This window comes from Oreochromis niloticus, linkage group LG3 (genome assembly GCF_001858045.2).
Source record: "Oreochromis niloticus isolate F11D_XX linkage group LG3, O_niloticus_UMD_NMBU, whole genome shotgun sequence".
Lineage (NCBI taxonomy): Eukaryota > Metazoa > Chordata > Actinopteri > Cichliformes > Cichlidae > Oreochromis > Oreochromis niloticus.
The window spans coordinates 43,345,337-43,362,011 of record NC_031967.2 but is presented as its reverse complement, the minus strand read 5'-3'; the positions used below and the strand labels follow the sequence as shown (position 1 = coordinate 43,362,011).

The 16,675-nt window shown below is 36.0% G+C and overlaps 1 protein-coding gene across 1 annotated transcript; it reads right to left on the bottom strand.

Annotated features, from left to right (window-relative positions):
- Positions 1-1,764: 1,764 nt before the first annotated feature.
- Positions 1,765-5,354, bottom strand: LOC102077045 (uncharacterized). The gene is made up of 5 exons (XM_025905001.1): positions 5,227-5,354; positions 4,271-4,455; positions 3,700-3,837; positions 2,444-2,582; positions 1,765-2,055 (listed from the first exon to the last, which is right to left on the bottom strand). Exons 1-5 carry the CDS (start codon positions 5,341-5,343, stop codon positions 1,765-1,767), a joined length of 870 nt encoding a protein of 289 aa, XP_025760786.1. The 5' UTR covers positions 5,344-5,354.
- Positions 5,355-16,675: the final 11,321 nt, after the last annotated feature.

Here is a 16,675-nt window from a genome sequence, read left to right as displayed (position 1 = left end):
TCAGAATTACTGCAGACTGTTTCATTACCGTTCTTTTTATTGTATCATTTTACAAAAAGAAATACATCTTAAACAATATGTTCAAAGAGGAAACGAGCAAGCAAAGACAGCTCTCCATCAATGCCTCTGCTAAATAATTTTCCCGTTCCTGCATCTGATTTTTTCAAACACATCTATTTATTTATTTTTGACCTGCAATTCAAAACATTCTACATTGCAAACAAAAATCAAAGAAAAAATGTCCTGTACTGTCAAGGCCATCATGTAGGGCTTCTATGTAGCAATGCAACATAGGTGACATTGCATGGGTAGTGTAGGGTGATCCAGATCAAGTTATATCCCAACTTGCCCTTTCTTGGGTAAATTAAATGTATATTTGGTAACCTAGATGGACATCAAAATTGGCCTTCCCATGACTCACTGTGAGGTTGTAGAACCACATGGATTTTGTCCCAGCTAATGAGCAAAGATCAGGTTGTGTGGCTACTGACATTATTGCATCTGGCCAACCAATAATGACCTAAAGTTTGTCAGAGTTCAGTGTCCCTCCAGAATTTAGGAAATTGGGTTTTTCACCCCGACCTACTCCCACTCTTGTGGTCATAGCATCAAAACTAAGAGTAGTAATTTGATTAAACTCATGTATTATATAGTTCAATAATTATTCTGCATGTTGAAATTAATGTTGTTTGTTCTGGATTTCTAAAATGTTTTTATGTCACAAAATGGTCGTACCATATTTGAATACATGCCCTGTTCACCTCAAACTATTACAGGTGATGGATTGGATGTTGCCACCACTTCATGTACGACTTTACAGAGATCCAGTGAGAAATGCAATTTTTTGTTTGTTGGTTTGTTTGTTTGTTTTTTAACTATAATTCTTATTGTTGTTAAAATGTATTTAATAACTTAATGTTTGCAATTTATTTATCTATCTTCAGTAGATCTAGACATCCATTTTACAATTTTTCCTCAAATGTGACTAGACAGGGATGTACTTCAATATGTGCATTATATTTACTAAAAGTATATTGTAAATCAAGACAAATGTTCATGAACGAATTCTTTCTTAAAGTTATGTTTTTCATATAGTTTTTATAAACACAATTTTTTGGAAAGTAATGTATATCCTAAACAAGCAATGAATCATATATGGCAGCGTTACTGACTTTGATTTGTGCAATGAAAATGAAAAACACTGAAAAGAGTCAGAGACGTTTAAAAAAAAGGTTCTATATTATGCTCACACACACTAGGAGAAAGTTTGAAACAAAAATATTCTTTACATATGCCAATGTTTTCTGTCTTTCTCTTTAACTCACATGGTGTTGGTTGCCTCTGCCATAATGGTAATATTCAATGTTTCATTAATATAGGCCAACAGTTGAGCCCCACTGACGGGAGTTGGAGGCAGAAACTTGGGCAGGTAGGCTCCCTCTGAACAGGATGGCACAGGCGGGTCCACTGGAACAAAACAAAAATGTGGCATATTAAGTTAAGATCATATCAGTTAGTGACTTAATTAGGCAAGCTAGGATTTCAAATTAGATATGATTTTGAAAGTGATTTCAACAACAAAAATATAGCCAACTAGCTGTAAATGTAGCTGTAGGTGCTTCAAATGTAACAATGTTGGAACTTTGTGTGGGTCATGTATTGCTGTGTTAGCTGGTTATTGTGCACCCAAATGCAAAGCACTTGAGTCAAGAGTCATAAGTAGTGCAGAAATGCAAATCAAAGACCTACAGAGTAAGCATTTGATTACTGTAATGATGTCAGATGATTGCAGAAGACTGAGATGATCCACAGATCTAGACAACTGCATCTGTAGGAGTTTTCATCCAGGACTCTGAAGGACTGGGAAATGGTCCTACCTATTAGACTAAATCTGATTGGTAGTTTGCTGAGAGCATCACTGGGAGTCCTTGTTGTCTCCACATCATCACTTTGATGGAGAAAGATGGTCTGCTTGGGGAAGTCCTCCATCTCCAGCTGTATTGCATATGCACCTTCATCACTCCTACTCGCAGAATGAAAGGTCAGTTTGCAAGACTACAGGAGAAGGAAACACGGAGAGAAACCAGTTATATGTTTATATAGCTGAATTTGTTTTTTTTTTTAAGAAGAAGCCATTTTGAAATAGTTTTGCTATGGCCATTTTTAGGACATCTTTGAAATTGTCAGAAATTGGAAAGTGGCATGACTACGAGTCAAAACTCAATAAAGTTTGTTCTAACCCACAGAGGTTGCAGCAATGACCCCAAATCTATATTTGGGGGAGTAACCTTTCAGATATATGTGAGTTATTACTGTATTTTATTGTGATGTAGAGTTATTCATTATTTAATTAGATTAAATAATGATTTAGATCTCAGAAGAATAATAACGTATTAACTTTGTGACAATTGGCTTGTGTCAGATGAAAATGCTTTTAACTCACTGGTGTGATGGTTAGAAGAGATGGCGGTGTACAAGGATTACACTCATCTGCTGCTGTGTCTCCATATCTGCATTGAACCTCGTCTTCATCAGGATCAAAGGCCAACAGGCTGAATTCTCTCTTACAGTTTGACGGAACTCTGGCATCGAGATATCACAGGTCAAAAATACTCACCTAAAAGGTAGAACTGTCTTGTGGTTTTATTAAAAATAATGTGTATTGGTACTTAATCCCTTGCCAGTGAATGTATTTCAGCACACTACATGTTACATTTACTTGTTTTGTTGCTCTGCAAAATGTTCTGAAATGCATTTTCACCTGATTAAAGGCTACAGTCCCAAACAATAACACAAAGGAAAGATGAAAAACCAGGACCCAGATCCCCAAAGTGATTCTACTTTAGAAACATGAAAAGATACAAACAGAGGGTGCAGCCTGACTGCTCATCACTGTCTTGGTCAACTGTTGAAGATCAGGCTCTGCTATGCTGGGGTCAGCATGCATTGAGATTTAATATCACTCTGGGCTGTTGGCTAGCTTAGCATTAGCATGCTGTCTGTACAGATGATTGCAAAGAGCCAAATTTCTGATAGCAGTACAATGAAGTTTCTGTCCTAGTTTCCATTTTACCATCACACACATGTTTCATGTAATAAAAGTAATGCCCAAAAACGCAACTCAAAAACTATATGGCTGTATCATCGCACTGCTCTACCATTGTCTTCCTGCTGCACACCAACTAACATTTTTTGACTGTAGCAGATAGAGAAAAAAAAAAAATTGTTTTACTTTTTTTCTTTCTATCTGGCCCACAGATAACTGAAGAACCTTTGTAACACAATAACAACATAGTAACTAATGTAATTACTCAATTTGGTACAATAACACACTTCATTACTATGTTGCTAAAAAAACAACCAACGCTGGCAAAAATAAAATTAAATCCTAGCCCTAAACAGGCTAATGGTGCCATGATTATTATCATGATTCTATGTAAAGAAAAAAATCTAATTTTTCACTAACCCATATTTCAGTTACATGTTTTAGGACACAGGTGTTGAACTCCAGGTCCCGAGGGCTGATGTCCTGCAGGTTTTAGATGTGTCCTTGATCCAACACAGCTGATTTAAATGGCTAAATTACCTCCTCAACATGTTTTGAAGTTTTCTAGAGGCCTGATAATGAACTAATCATTTGATTCAGGTGTGTTGACACGTGCAGGACACCAGCCCAAATAACAAAGTTAATAGCTTTACCTAAGAGCTGGCAGGATGGTGGTCTGAGGTGATTTGTTGGGTTGAGCTGTGTCAGATCGAGTCCTCAGGTCCACCTGAGTTACAGCTTTCCAGTTACTAATACCGTTTTTGTTGTTAATCCAGTCACCACCAGCCAAACTGTGGATTTGAATTGAATCTTATAAGGTAATTCATCCATAGTACACACATTAATATACTAATTTGTACATGAATCCAAGTGATGTATAAGTACAAGACATTTCTAAGATATGGGAAAGACCATTTTTACAGATCAAGAAGCCCCCAAAGCCTGGAGACTTTAAACAATTAGGGATGTTTAACCTCTTAACCATAATTGTTACTTGGATAAAATTCCTTTTACCACAGCAGAAAAAATATAAACTTAAGGTTTTTTTCTTCCAATGGGGACAGTTGTTGTCAAAACTCTGTAATTCTTATTGTGAGTAACCGATCTACAGTGTGCAGTACTATGTTTTAGTCAAGTGACACATACAAGTTTGATCACTGAGTGAATGCAATCAGGTCAGTGGCATTTTGTTGAATCTGCTGTTTCATTTGATGTGTTACTGACCGTAGCTGAAACAGAGAGTTGCTGGAAACCTCCCGAGTCATGACTCCTTCCCTCTGACACCACTCTCTGTCCTCTTCATCCACAATGCTCAGCTCCACATTCTCACTACCACAGTCACCGCTGGCACATTTCCACTTGTCTTCATCTGTGCATGAGCGAAAGCTCAACTTGTAGTCAAAGACCACCTGTAATATTGTAAAGAAAAAAAAAAGAAAAGAAAGAGAGAAAAGATGATGCTATTGTTATATGATTTTATAATATTATAACAAGATTGTTGCAACTTAAAAAATTAATAGACAGTACTGTGTTGTCCACTGGGTAGCTAATACCCTGGTTATGTTGTAATAACAAATTGGAAGGCACACAGCTTCATGATCACCCTCTGATCATGGAATTCATGGCACTTCACACAATAAAACCACTGCATACTAACACATGCGAAAAGTTACATTTGGCTTACATATATTACACAACAATGAGAGCACTGTATTTTTTCTATTCACAACTTTAAGCAGACTGGACCATTTTGTGGAAAGAACAACAAAGAAGAACTGAATGCAAGATAAATTCTGGTCTTTACCTAAGCTGTCAAATTTATCCAGAGAGCAGCTGTCCCATCCTGCAAAGCTTGCACAATTCCTAACAATTTCTAATAGAAAGGTTACATAAAAAATAGAAAATATATGTTGATTCTTCTTCAGCTGCCACACTGAGATGGATCTGTAAAATCTGGAATTACTTGGCCTCTTTGTATATAAGTTCGCACATTGTCAGTAGTTCACCCACAGATTTTGACACTCCCATGTGTGGTTGATTTACATTCACAACATCACGTTAATTCCCCGCATTTCGTAAATCTAACAAAGCTGAGCACTTTTTCACTTTTTTTTACAAATACAAATTTTGCAAAAGAACACATTATACCAGCAATCAATATTTTTGCACTATGCCCTTACCCTTAGAGATCCATCATCCGTGCTTTCTTTGGGGGTAAAGGTCATCACTGTCCCAAAGTAATGGGATGCCTGAGAACCAGAAAGCACCAGGAGCAGAAGAAGCAAGCCTGTGGTCATTATGTCCTCAGTTTAACTGCTGCTTTATACAGGCAGATACTCGATACAACACAAAAACTGATCAGCTAAGTATGCATCTGAAATGAAACGAGTGCAACGGTTAAAAAGAGGATTGTTTCACTGCTCCTCCTTCTTTACTCCCCTCCCTTTGAAACATCATTTATGTCCCACTCAGTAGAGGAGACACAATTAGACTTTTGGTTGGGTTTTACATCATCACTCATAGATACAAGCAGAGATTTGTCTCATGATCCTATTTAATTAAAGTAGAGTAAGTCGTAGGAACACTGGTTAGAAGTTTTCATGGTTTGGTTCTCTCACAGCTTTATTATTACTGTTTGATTTCATCAGTACTCCAGCAAAAGAGAAAAAAAGTTTAAGGTAGCTCAAAACAAAACTTCACACTATGGACTGCAATACTGTTACAGAACTCAGGGCAGCCTGGGCTGACTAACTGTTAGAGATCAGCTTGTGCTTTGCTTAGTTTAATCAGACATAGACTAAAGACGACATTACAAATGTATTATATGGAAGGCTGTTTTTTATTTTAATACCAACAGTGAAAGTTTACAGAAAACAGTAAATTACTGACGTCTTATTAGGGAAAATAAAATCTGTATAGCAGTTTATTAAAACAGTATTTCTTAAAAAAGCAAGAATTATGTTTCTGAATAACAAAAGTGATGGAGGGAGCATAAATGTGCTCTGTTTTATATTATATTATATTATTATATAAACTCAACAAAATAAATAAATAGCATATGAAAGAAGCTTGTTTATGTTCATTTCTTTGTAAATGTAGACTTGACTGTTATGTATTAATGGAAAACTCCATTCTTTCTTAAAATAGTGTGATGGTAATATAAGAAATTCCTTCAACTGCCTCTGTACCAATAAAATAAAAGTAATAATGTTTTAGCAGAATAGGAAACATATCATTTTCATTGCGTTGATTTGCCCTGACGAGCATGTGAATATAATAACTGCCATCACATTACAGACATTCCTGAATGGAGCACTTCAGGAAAAGACCTCACCAGTTTTTGAGTGACAATAATAATGTGCTTATGTTCAGAGATGTCAACGTCTAATTTACTGTACTCTCCCATGTAGGACAACAACCTGCTGATAACCCTTTCAGACGTTATAAACCTACTTGATTTTAACGTTTGAAAAGCTTTCATTTACCTGTGCAAATAATGCCTAATTTTTTTCCTTTGATCAAACATAAGACAGCTATGTTGTCAAAATGTCTTAGTTATACATAATTTCTTTATAACTGCTCCATTTTGGTAAAGGCTAAGCCAAGTCACTGGGGCACAGTGAGGCAGATATTTAGGTTCTGACAATAGTTTAATTTTATTAGTTGAAATAAACTATATTGACCTTTAGCTCAAGAACAGTCTGTGGGGAGCTTAATGGAATGGGTTTCTATGGCTGGATCCAAGCCTTACATCACCAAGCACAATGCAAAGTGCTTCTTGTTCCAACATGACTGCGCTCCTGCACACAAAGCAAGGTCCATAAAGACTTGGATAGGCAAGATGGGTGTGGAACAATTTGACTGGTATGCACAGAGTTCTCACCACAACCTGACAGAACACACAGTTGGGATGAATTAAATCAGAGACTGCAAACCAGGACTTCTTGTCCAACATCAGTGTCTGACCTCACAAATGTGCTTCTGGAAGAACCATCAGAAACTCCCATAAACGCTTTTAAACCTCATGAGAAAGGCTTCCCAGAAGAGTTGCTGTGAGAGCTGCAAAGGGTGGGCCGACATCATATTAAGCCCCATGGATTAAATATGTGATATTAGTCAAGTTCATACGTGTGTGAAGGCAGATGAAAGAATACTTCTGTTAATATAGTGTATTTTACAGCATTTTATAATAGTTTTTTTTTTTTTTTTTTTTTTTTTTTTTAACTGATTTTGTCTTTGGCATTTTGCGGTATTTCATCTTTGATTGAGTATAGAGGCCAGTCTTACAGTTCATCTTTGGCAGTCTCCTAATTTTTAACTGAAAATGTCAAAACCTGTAATTAGACAGAGACGTGAGTCATAATAAGCAAGCATATCTATAAATGTACTTTTGTCTAGTTTGGTTTTGATGTTGATCTGTTTTTGTTTATGAAACACAGAAAACACAAAACCATTAAATAATAAAAGAGATTTCAGAGAGTGGTCAAGCATAGAGACACAGGTTTAGTGTTCAATACAATAGTCTAAACTAACTAAATAAAAAAGGATTAGTCTATGGTTAAACAAAGCAAATGACACAGAATTACTGAAAAGCATTAAACCACAACATGCGTCCTTGACTGTGGTGATCTTACACTGACACACCCTTGGAGTTAAACTAGTTGAACCACCGGCTTTGAATTTGGGTAAATCCTATAAAGTCAGCTTCTTTTGATTTTCCCATCTGAGCAGTCAGTTATTACAAAAAAAGGTTGTGAAACAAACAGTGTTGGGAAGGTGTCAAGAGATGTATTCTAAGACACTTCTTCAGCTTCGAATTAGAGAGGAGAAACACACACTGCAGTTAGTTACTCGCAAGCAAGGGCACAGCACCCGCACTGAAGTGAGGGCTCTGAGACTGCCCTGGTCTTTATTTATACATCAGTGGGTGTTTGTTCTTTACATTGGAATGTGGATGTTTAGGTGTGTGTGTGTGTATAAACGACTTCCCTAAACCTGCTGGTCTGGAAGTCCAACAGTTCATCTAAACAAAATGCACTTAGAGTAAAACAGACATAGGTATGTTTATCCTATCATAAAACAATAAGACAAGGTATGACCTCTCCCATGCTCCCAGGATGTGGGTTTGAATACCAGAACACCCTGGAATGCACACAAAGCCTACTAAAGATCACACATCCTATCACTACACAATCGATTATACACCTCTAAGCATATATGGAAACTTATATCATTAAAAGATTATACTGACTACTAAGTACAATTTTCCATTGACAGAAGGTTACTTTTTAAATGTATTCCACTACAGATTACAAAATATATGCCCCAAAATGAAGTTTGTAATGTCTTCCATTAAGTTACTCAATGTGAGTAACATATTCTGAATACTTTGGATTACTTGATATATTGTCATGCTTTTTAAACTACATGAATGCACTATTTTTCTTCTCTTCTTCCTCTATTCGTGTTGTTTTTATTTTTTGTTTGTCTTATATTTGGGCCATTTTTGTATATGTGCATACATATTTTTATATAAATATGTGCATATCTTTTAAATTAAACAGTATGAATTCAGTGTGCAGCATTTGTCTTGGAGACTGGTGAAATACATTTGAAAAACATTGTTCCCTTTTGTTTGAATGTTGTGTTTTCTGTTCTGAAACACAAGGCAACAGTGTGAAAGGACACACTAAACATAAGGCTGTGTGTTGCTGTGAGGTAGGTCAAGTTGATGGAATGGCAAACGGTTAGCTGGAAATTAACCCAATCATCTTCAGAGCTTTTGTTCCCAATGATACATCATCTGGTGGTCTAACCAGAATCCGGAGCGCACTTGTCTGTGTTGTCTGAGCTTTTTTTTTGTTCTTCCCTGTCCCGTTTTGCACCGGTGCAGCCAAAAGTTTATTGTTATATTTAAAATTAATACATAGTATAAAAAAGCTTTTTATGCATTGTCAAATCTTTGTAGCTTTTTAGCAGCAAACCTTCAATTTAAATCCACTGATAAAAGCGTTTAATCACTAGACATTTAATCCCTTACTGACAATGCTATTCAACTGCCAATGTTTACTGTGCCAAAAGGAGCTTTAAGAATAAAATATTTCTCTGTCTGCATAACAAATGCTCTTATTTTGTTATACTGGTATTGACATTTACTGATAGCATGTCTGTGTGTCAAATGGCGGTTTAACTGTCAGGACAGTTACCTGCTGGAATAGGTGTGTCCTTGTTTACTTTCAATGTCTCCATTGTACGTAGACATACCCAAACATGTCTATGGTATAACTGTGATCATAGAAATGATCAACGTCATTACCTGACAGGTTTTTGTTTGAGAAACGCAGTGTCAACTTAATTTCACTTAAGTCCACCCTGTGAAATGAAAGTAACATAGAAAACAAAGTCCATATACATATGAGAATATATTTTCCTGTACAGTTAGGTCCATATAAGTAAAAAGCATCATACTGTCCATGTGGACAACAAATTTCAGTTGAATGTGAAGGCATTGATTGTAGAGCAGTTGATTTTTTGTTTCTTGGGCGACACCCTCTCACTTCATGGTGATGTAAACTTAGCTTTACTGTGGAATGATTGAGTCTCCATGGCAGGATTGACTCTTGGTGGTTCTTCGGTTGTTTCCAAGCATCCCGATCAAGTTCCTCTCAGCTTACAGTGACGACGTTGGTCATCTTCCAGAACTTAGCAAAGTAGTGAAATATCCAGATAAATGGTACTTATGTAGAACTGAACTGTGGTCATTCAGAAAAGGCCGATAAAAAAGGCCCACTGAGTGTCTGGAATGGATTTCCCAAAGCCCAGACCTCTGCACTATTTAAAAACTTCTGGACTATGCTCAACATCTAAATAAGGTACAGCGCTGTCCTTTTCAGAGTATTTATTATTTATCTGATTATTGAAAAAAGAAAAAAAAGGAAGAAAAAACCCAGCTTGTTTATCAAAACAAGTCCCCTATGATGTGCCAAACATTTATGCCCAGGGGTTTGTACTTTGATGATCCAGACAGAGCATCTGCCTGATCATATAATTAGTTGTCTCTTTTGTGGTTTCTTCATTTCTAATGATGTTAGAAGTTTGCAAGTATGTTTCTGACAGTATGCCATTGGCACTTCAGTAAAGTACTGGTACTGCCTAGTGTGTAATGATTATCAACAGCTTCTTTATTTAACCTTTGTGTTGTTTTCAGTCAATTAATGTTCAGGTCATATTAATAATTTATTGATCACAAATGTATAAAAACACTTATAACCATATGATTCTTACAACTGTGGCGTGTATTTTCATCATGTAGAAAGTACTTTAAAATATGACCTCTGACCTCTCCTTCAGGCTCAATAGATTAATCTCAAGATGTATGTAATACTAATGCCAAATAGAGCTAATTAAATGTATCTCTTCCTGCCATTGTTTGTATTTACAATATAGAGAATGATATATGGGGGTTAATATAAGATTACGTTAGACCCCTGATCTTTTCTTCAAGGTCAAATAAGGTCAAACAATCATTAATTGTCTTTAATATTTTGAACTGCTTAAAATTTGTTTGCCTTTGTTTGCATCTGAAACACTAAGAATATGAAATACTGATATATGGGAATTCTAAATATTACATTATTGTTTGCATTCAAATAGCATGTCACATTTGACCTTTGACCTCACATTTACATTTCGCATGTGCTTTCTTTCAAGATGACCCCAAAATGCATTATTTTTAGTGCACTACAAATTCTTGAAGTTTAAAAAGAACAAAGGAAACAAAATGAATAGATACACATGGAGCTGCATCAGCATGTAATCACATTTCAGAAAAAGAATTTTTCATACATCAAACCTGGGTACACGATAAGCCTTCCTCACTGAGGTAATGGTTTTAAGTGGTTTTGCTGCCATCAAATTAAAAATGAACTAATATGTCACATTTTCTCATTTTGAAAATTAAATGTGTTCTGTGTTTAATGGCAGAAATAATGTATTGTAAATCACTACAGTTATTTATTGGTAATCCATAATACAGTTTGCATTTTTCGGAATTTTGAAATGCATCATGGGTTCAACAATTGTAATAATGAAAAAAAAAAAATCAATCACCTGCTTTGACAGTATTTCTTTTTAAAAAGAGTCACAGTTTCCAGAGACGATTCACCTTATGAAAGAAAATGCTGCTTTAGGGTTCACAGATAAAACACAAACATAAAACAAAAAGAAAACAAAAAAACAAACAAACAAAAACAGACAAATACAATTTAAAAAGAAAAAAGTTAAACAGCTAAAACATTTGTAAAAACATTTATGCATAGCGAGACATTAAATATTAAAAGTCATGCAATATTCCGAAATGTGACAGTGATATAGTTTTGTTGACAGATGAGAGGTGCTCTGTATAACTCCAGAAAAACTTATCAATGACAGGTGCGACCATTTATCAGTCATTTGTTGAGTGTAGAAATTATCCATCCATCTATTTTCTTCTGCTTTTCCGGGACCATGTAACGTTTTACATGTTTGTTTCTGTTTGTTAGTTCTCGGCACCAACTTACTGAAAAGCTTATTACCTTGTTCAGTAAGTTGCGTGGTTTGTGGCTCGGATGGAGGAGTAACGGGTTCAGGGACAGTGCCTAACCACGCCTTTCTTACTTTAGTAGTGTCCGAGGCCAGAAGCGGAACCGGAGCTGAATGAGAGCCGGTTGGAGCCAAAGGGCCACTCAGGAGCCGAACCAAGACTTCAGCTCCAAAAACATTAAGTGAACTCAGGCATAACCTGGACATCTGTGTGTGTGTCTGGGTTCACGTAAAAACGTGTTATAAGCCTCAAACTGAAGACTTCAAATCTGGTTTTTCATCATGTTGTTGTGCAGAGTTTTATATTCACAGTCTGAGATCTGCAGCTTCCAGCTGTTGTTGTCAGTCCTGAGACTGGATGCAAGGATCCACCTACTGAATCCTTCATCAAGAACTCACTGGCCGTGTGTGAGGAAGTGTTGATCTGTTTAAAATTGAAAGAAAATTCAAAGATTAACTGAGTTATACTGAATATAATTTAAGAAATTTTAAAGTGTGACTGAGATATTTTTATATTTACAGCATTTACAGAATAATATTTTTTTCTCTAAAACAGACTTACTTGTTTTAGATATTTCAGAAGAAACACAAATGCACACAGGATCAGCAAGCAGGAGATACATGAAACAGTAATTACTCCCCACCCTAAAAAATGAAATTCCACAGTTACACAAACATGAAAAACATTATTCAGTGTTAATTATGAAAAGAGCACATTTTAAAGACAGGAAGCGGAATAAGGTAATAATTAGTTTTATTCTATTATTTAAACATTTGTGATAATCAGAAGCTCAGGATGTGTTTATGGATGGATTTTAGTCTTTTTGATGTATTTTTAAAGATGATGCAGCTCTGAATTTTGGCACAGATCACCTGCCTTATCTGTACTGTATGAGTGAATAAATGAGCCTAATAAGTTTTGTAAGTTTTAAAGTTTTAAACATTTATTTATTTGTTTGTTTATTTTTACATGTGAATTTGGTCTCTTTATTCAGATCTGGTGGCTCGATGTTTCCAGGTTGCCCAGTTGTTTCTGTTTTCTCAGAGTTTGTTTCTGAAATAAAATGAAATAGAATAATATTTTAACTTTTTTTTGTCTCTTCAAAAAACTAAATGTTAGGATTTATAAACACAATTTTTTTTCTCATGATCCAGCCTTGATCCAGTTTAACAGCTCACAGTGATCACTTGTTTATAAATGAATCATCTTACCAGAGACGGTGACTCTGCAGCTGTTGTAGCCGCGGCCATAACCTGTGTCCACCTCACACAGGTACAGACCCGAGTCCTCAGTCCTGAGTCTGGACAGCTGGAGTCTGATTTGTCCTTCTCTGAGGGCGTCTTTGTCACTCTGGACTCGTCCTGAAAACTTTTTGTCCCGATCCTCTGAGAACTCGACACCATCATGTAGGTAATAAAGAGTCAATTCTTTGTGGCCATTATTCATGTAACAGTAGATCTTCAGTGCTGAGATGGACGTGTCTGGTTTGGTGGTGAACGTCCACTCCAGTGTGATGTTGTGGTTCTCCTCTGCCTGATAGGAGCTCTGTGTCACATCCACTACAAATGATCCTGTTGAGGAGACAGAGAGGAGCAGACACACTCACAACTTTATACAACATCAGAACTCCTTTCACAGTGAGTCAGAGACAACACTGTCAATAATCACTGCTTTGTTGGTTGATTGGTTCAAAAAGATCAAACACACATCTACAAACTACAAAATGAACAACAACAATAATCTGATGAAGTTCTGCTGTGACAAACATGGAAACAATGATTTTCCCTCAGCATGAAGGAAATAATGAAACCATCAGAGAGCTGTGCTGCAGGACGCCTTTATTAAGGCCGTGCCATTAATAGAGTTCATTATTAGTTACTTATTAAAACAAGATCAATTAAATAAAACAATTATTGTGTCTCATTGTTCTGAGATCAGTTTCAGTTTTTAACTGACGAGTTACTTAAACTTGAATAAATCCACTTTGTTTCCACAGTCAGTGAGATGAAGGTGATCTCAGTACTGACCAAGAAAACTGTGATGATGATTTTGTTTCCATGACTTTCATCATGAATCTGTTGATCAGACTTATTCAGTATCTCTGCAGTCAGCACAGTTAAGCAGCCACAGTTTGACCATCCACCAAAATCTAAAGTCAATTTAAGCAGCTCACAGAAAACTTGATTCACTGAGAGGTTTTGAAATCATGAAGAAGAAACTGGATGGTTGTAATTTACATGTGAGCTCTGAAAACATGTCACATTAGAAGGATTTCAGCCTGTAAACATCCACAGCAAACATCCACTCCCACTGAGATCTGCTACATGATAAATGAACACTGATGACATTTTAACTGTGTCCCTCCTGCAGATGGAGCTTAACATCAACTAATAACACAGATGTTACTTTAAACATTTACCAGCTCAGTTTGGAAACACAGAGACTCTGAAACAGTTTCAGGATTGTCCTGCTGGAGAAACAAAGCAAAACTCTTCACTGTGAACATGAAAAGCTATGTAACCGCACTTACTGTTTCATAGTTTTTCAGTAATCAGTATTTTCACTTCTGTTTTCTGTCTGTACTGAGGAAGTTCAGACTTCAATATTTCCCCAAGTTCAGGGGAAGTTAAATACAGAAACAGATTTATTTACCTTTCACAAAAACCACGCAGAGGATAAAAATCCACAGAGAAACAGAACGAGACGACTCCATGAAGTCACAATGATCACAGACGATGGACGTGAACAAACCCAGAGTGAGTCTTCATTTGTCTAGTTTCTCTCTCCTCTTCACACTCAGCCTGCAGATATAATAACTCCATGAAATCTCAACACAGACATGAAACTCATATTTTCAGATTACACTGAACTTTTACTTTGATTATACGATCATACTTGATTTCTCCTGAAAATAAAAAAATAAAGACACTTTACTTTCAGGCACTGAGAAACATCACTTTTAAGCTACAGCATCAATCAGGAAACAAGAAATGTTCACCATGAATTTAATTAATTTACCAACATGTGATTAAATCTAGTTGATCAGCTGTGATAGTCTATAATCTACACAGCTGCTAATGTGACTGAGAGTGATTCTAAATAAAAGCTGTTTACCTTGAAAGCAGAAGAGCGAGTTTACAGACACGACACAGATCAGTACAAGAACATAATGACTGTAGGACGGAGCTGTGACTCTGGTACCAACCTGCAGTTTGTTGTTGAGCTGCTCCACCCACATTACTGCAACTGGGATCTGATTGGTTTGAATGTGGGACTGGGCAAAGTCTGGGTATTTCCTCATTCTTGAGCCACTTCATGGTGTAACTTCTGCTTTTTTAAATTTTTGTGTTGATAAAAACACATGGAGTAACTCAAACTGAAAGCACAGTGAGTTCAATGGATCATTTTACAAAAGATGTTTGGTTATTAATTATTTATTGTTGTGTGAACATTGAATATAAAACATATTGAGCTTAGACTTTGAATCCATTATGATTCATTTTTGATAATTTTTATTATTATTATTATTGTATTTGAAAACGTGAACATGTTTGATTCACAGAAATTTAAAGAATAGTGCCAGTCTGCTTAGTCAGTGAAGCAGAAATTGATTTTCTGACAAACATCATCCTCAAAATGTTCAGTTGTGCAGGAGAGCACTGTTATTAGTAACTGAGTAAATGTGTGAAAGTTTCCAATAAAATTAGTTCTGATTGATGAGCACTGACAGCTCAACCATTTCATCCAAAAAAAATTGTTTCCACTTCATCAAACTAAAGGAAGGTTTTTCAAAAGATTTTATTTATTTTGACTTTTTTACTGTCTCACTAAAGTATTCAGAGTTCTGCATGCATGATGTTTTTTTTATCCTGAAAATCAGCATCACTGTGTCTTAGATTATTAAAGGAAATAAACTCTGTGGGAAATAAAAGTTTAATCCTCAAAACATTTCTTATTATCTTATTCTTATTATTTCAAATCTCAGCATCTGTTAATTATTGTTGAGGCTGAGAGGAAAGAAAGGCATTGAAACAAAAAGCCCAGGAGCATAAGATCCATATATTTGTATTTGACTCAAAAAAAGCCCTTCACATTGAAAGGATAAAGGCTTTTTGAACCAAGTCTTGAATGTTGTAGCTTGGCATATTATGTCAATTTGGCATAACAAAAAATGTTAATTAAAAATAAATAAATAGCTTTGATGTAAAAAAAAAAAAATTGTATCCAAACATTCTGTAAAATATTCACATACTGTATAAAAGACTTCAGTACAGTATACAGAGGCACCAGGTAGGGCTGGTCGATATGGCCTAAAAGCCATATCACGGTTGTTGAGGAGTACTTGGTGAGGGCTAGTTCTTTTAGGTTCAGCAGTTAACAAGATGGTGTATCGGTCAGGATACAGGAAGGAGGACAAGAGGCTTCCACTTTGCTGGATTGTCACCACCAGCTGTTTTATTGCCACTTGGATGCTCAGTGTTGACAGCAGTCTGTAGTAACAACAAATTGCCATGAGTATATGAATATCTACAGCAACAGCTCCACTAAGATAAACATATGTATTAAATGAAATAAACCAACACATCCATCTGAATATACACATAACATAACATATATGATTCGAACTGTGCCAATCTTACATCTCTTGCTCCAAACACAGAAAGGACACAATTAAACACAGTGAGAACGTCATACATAGCCGAAACATCCACTCTAACTGTGAAGAAAGGGACTTTCGCGGCATCGTGTGGCCGAATAAAATTACTACATAGTGCCAGCTCGTACAATATAAATATCACGTTCGTACAATATAAATATTATATTGTACGAACGTGATAATTATGTATATTGTAATAACGTGATATTATGTTGTTCAAACATGAAAAGTATCTTGTTAGAACAATAAACGTTATAACGTGATATCCTTCTATTTTTCTTTTGCCTGGGTGGCACCTCTACGCTTCCGTACAATCTCCCCTTCTCGAGTAGCACCACGTTACCCCCAACTTCTGCCTACATCATTTCCTACAACTCCACCCCACACAATA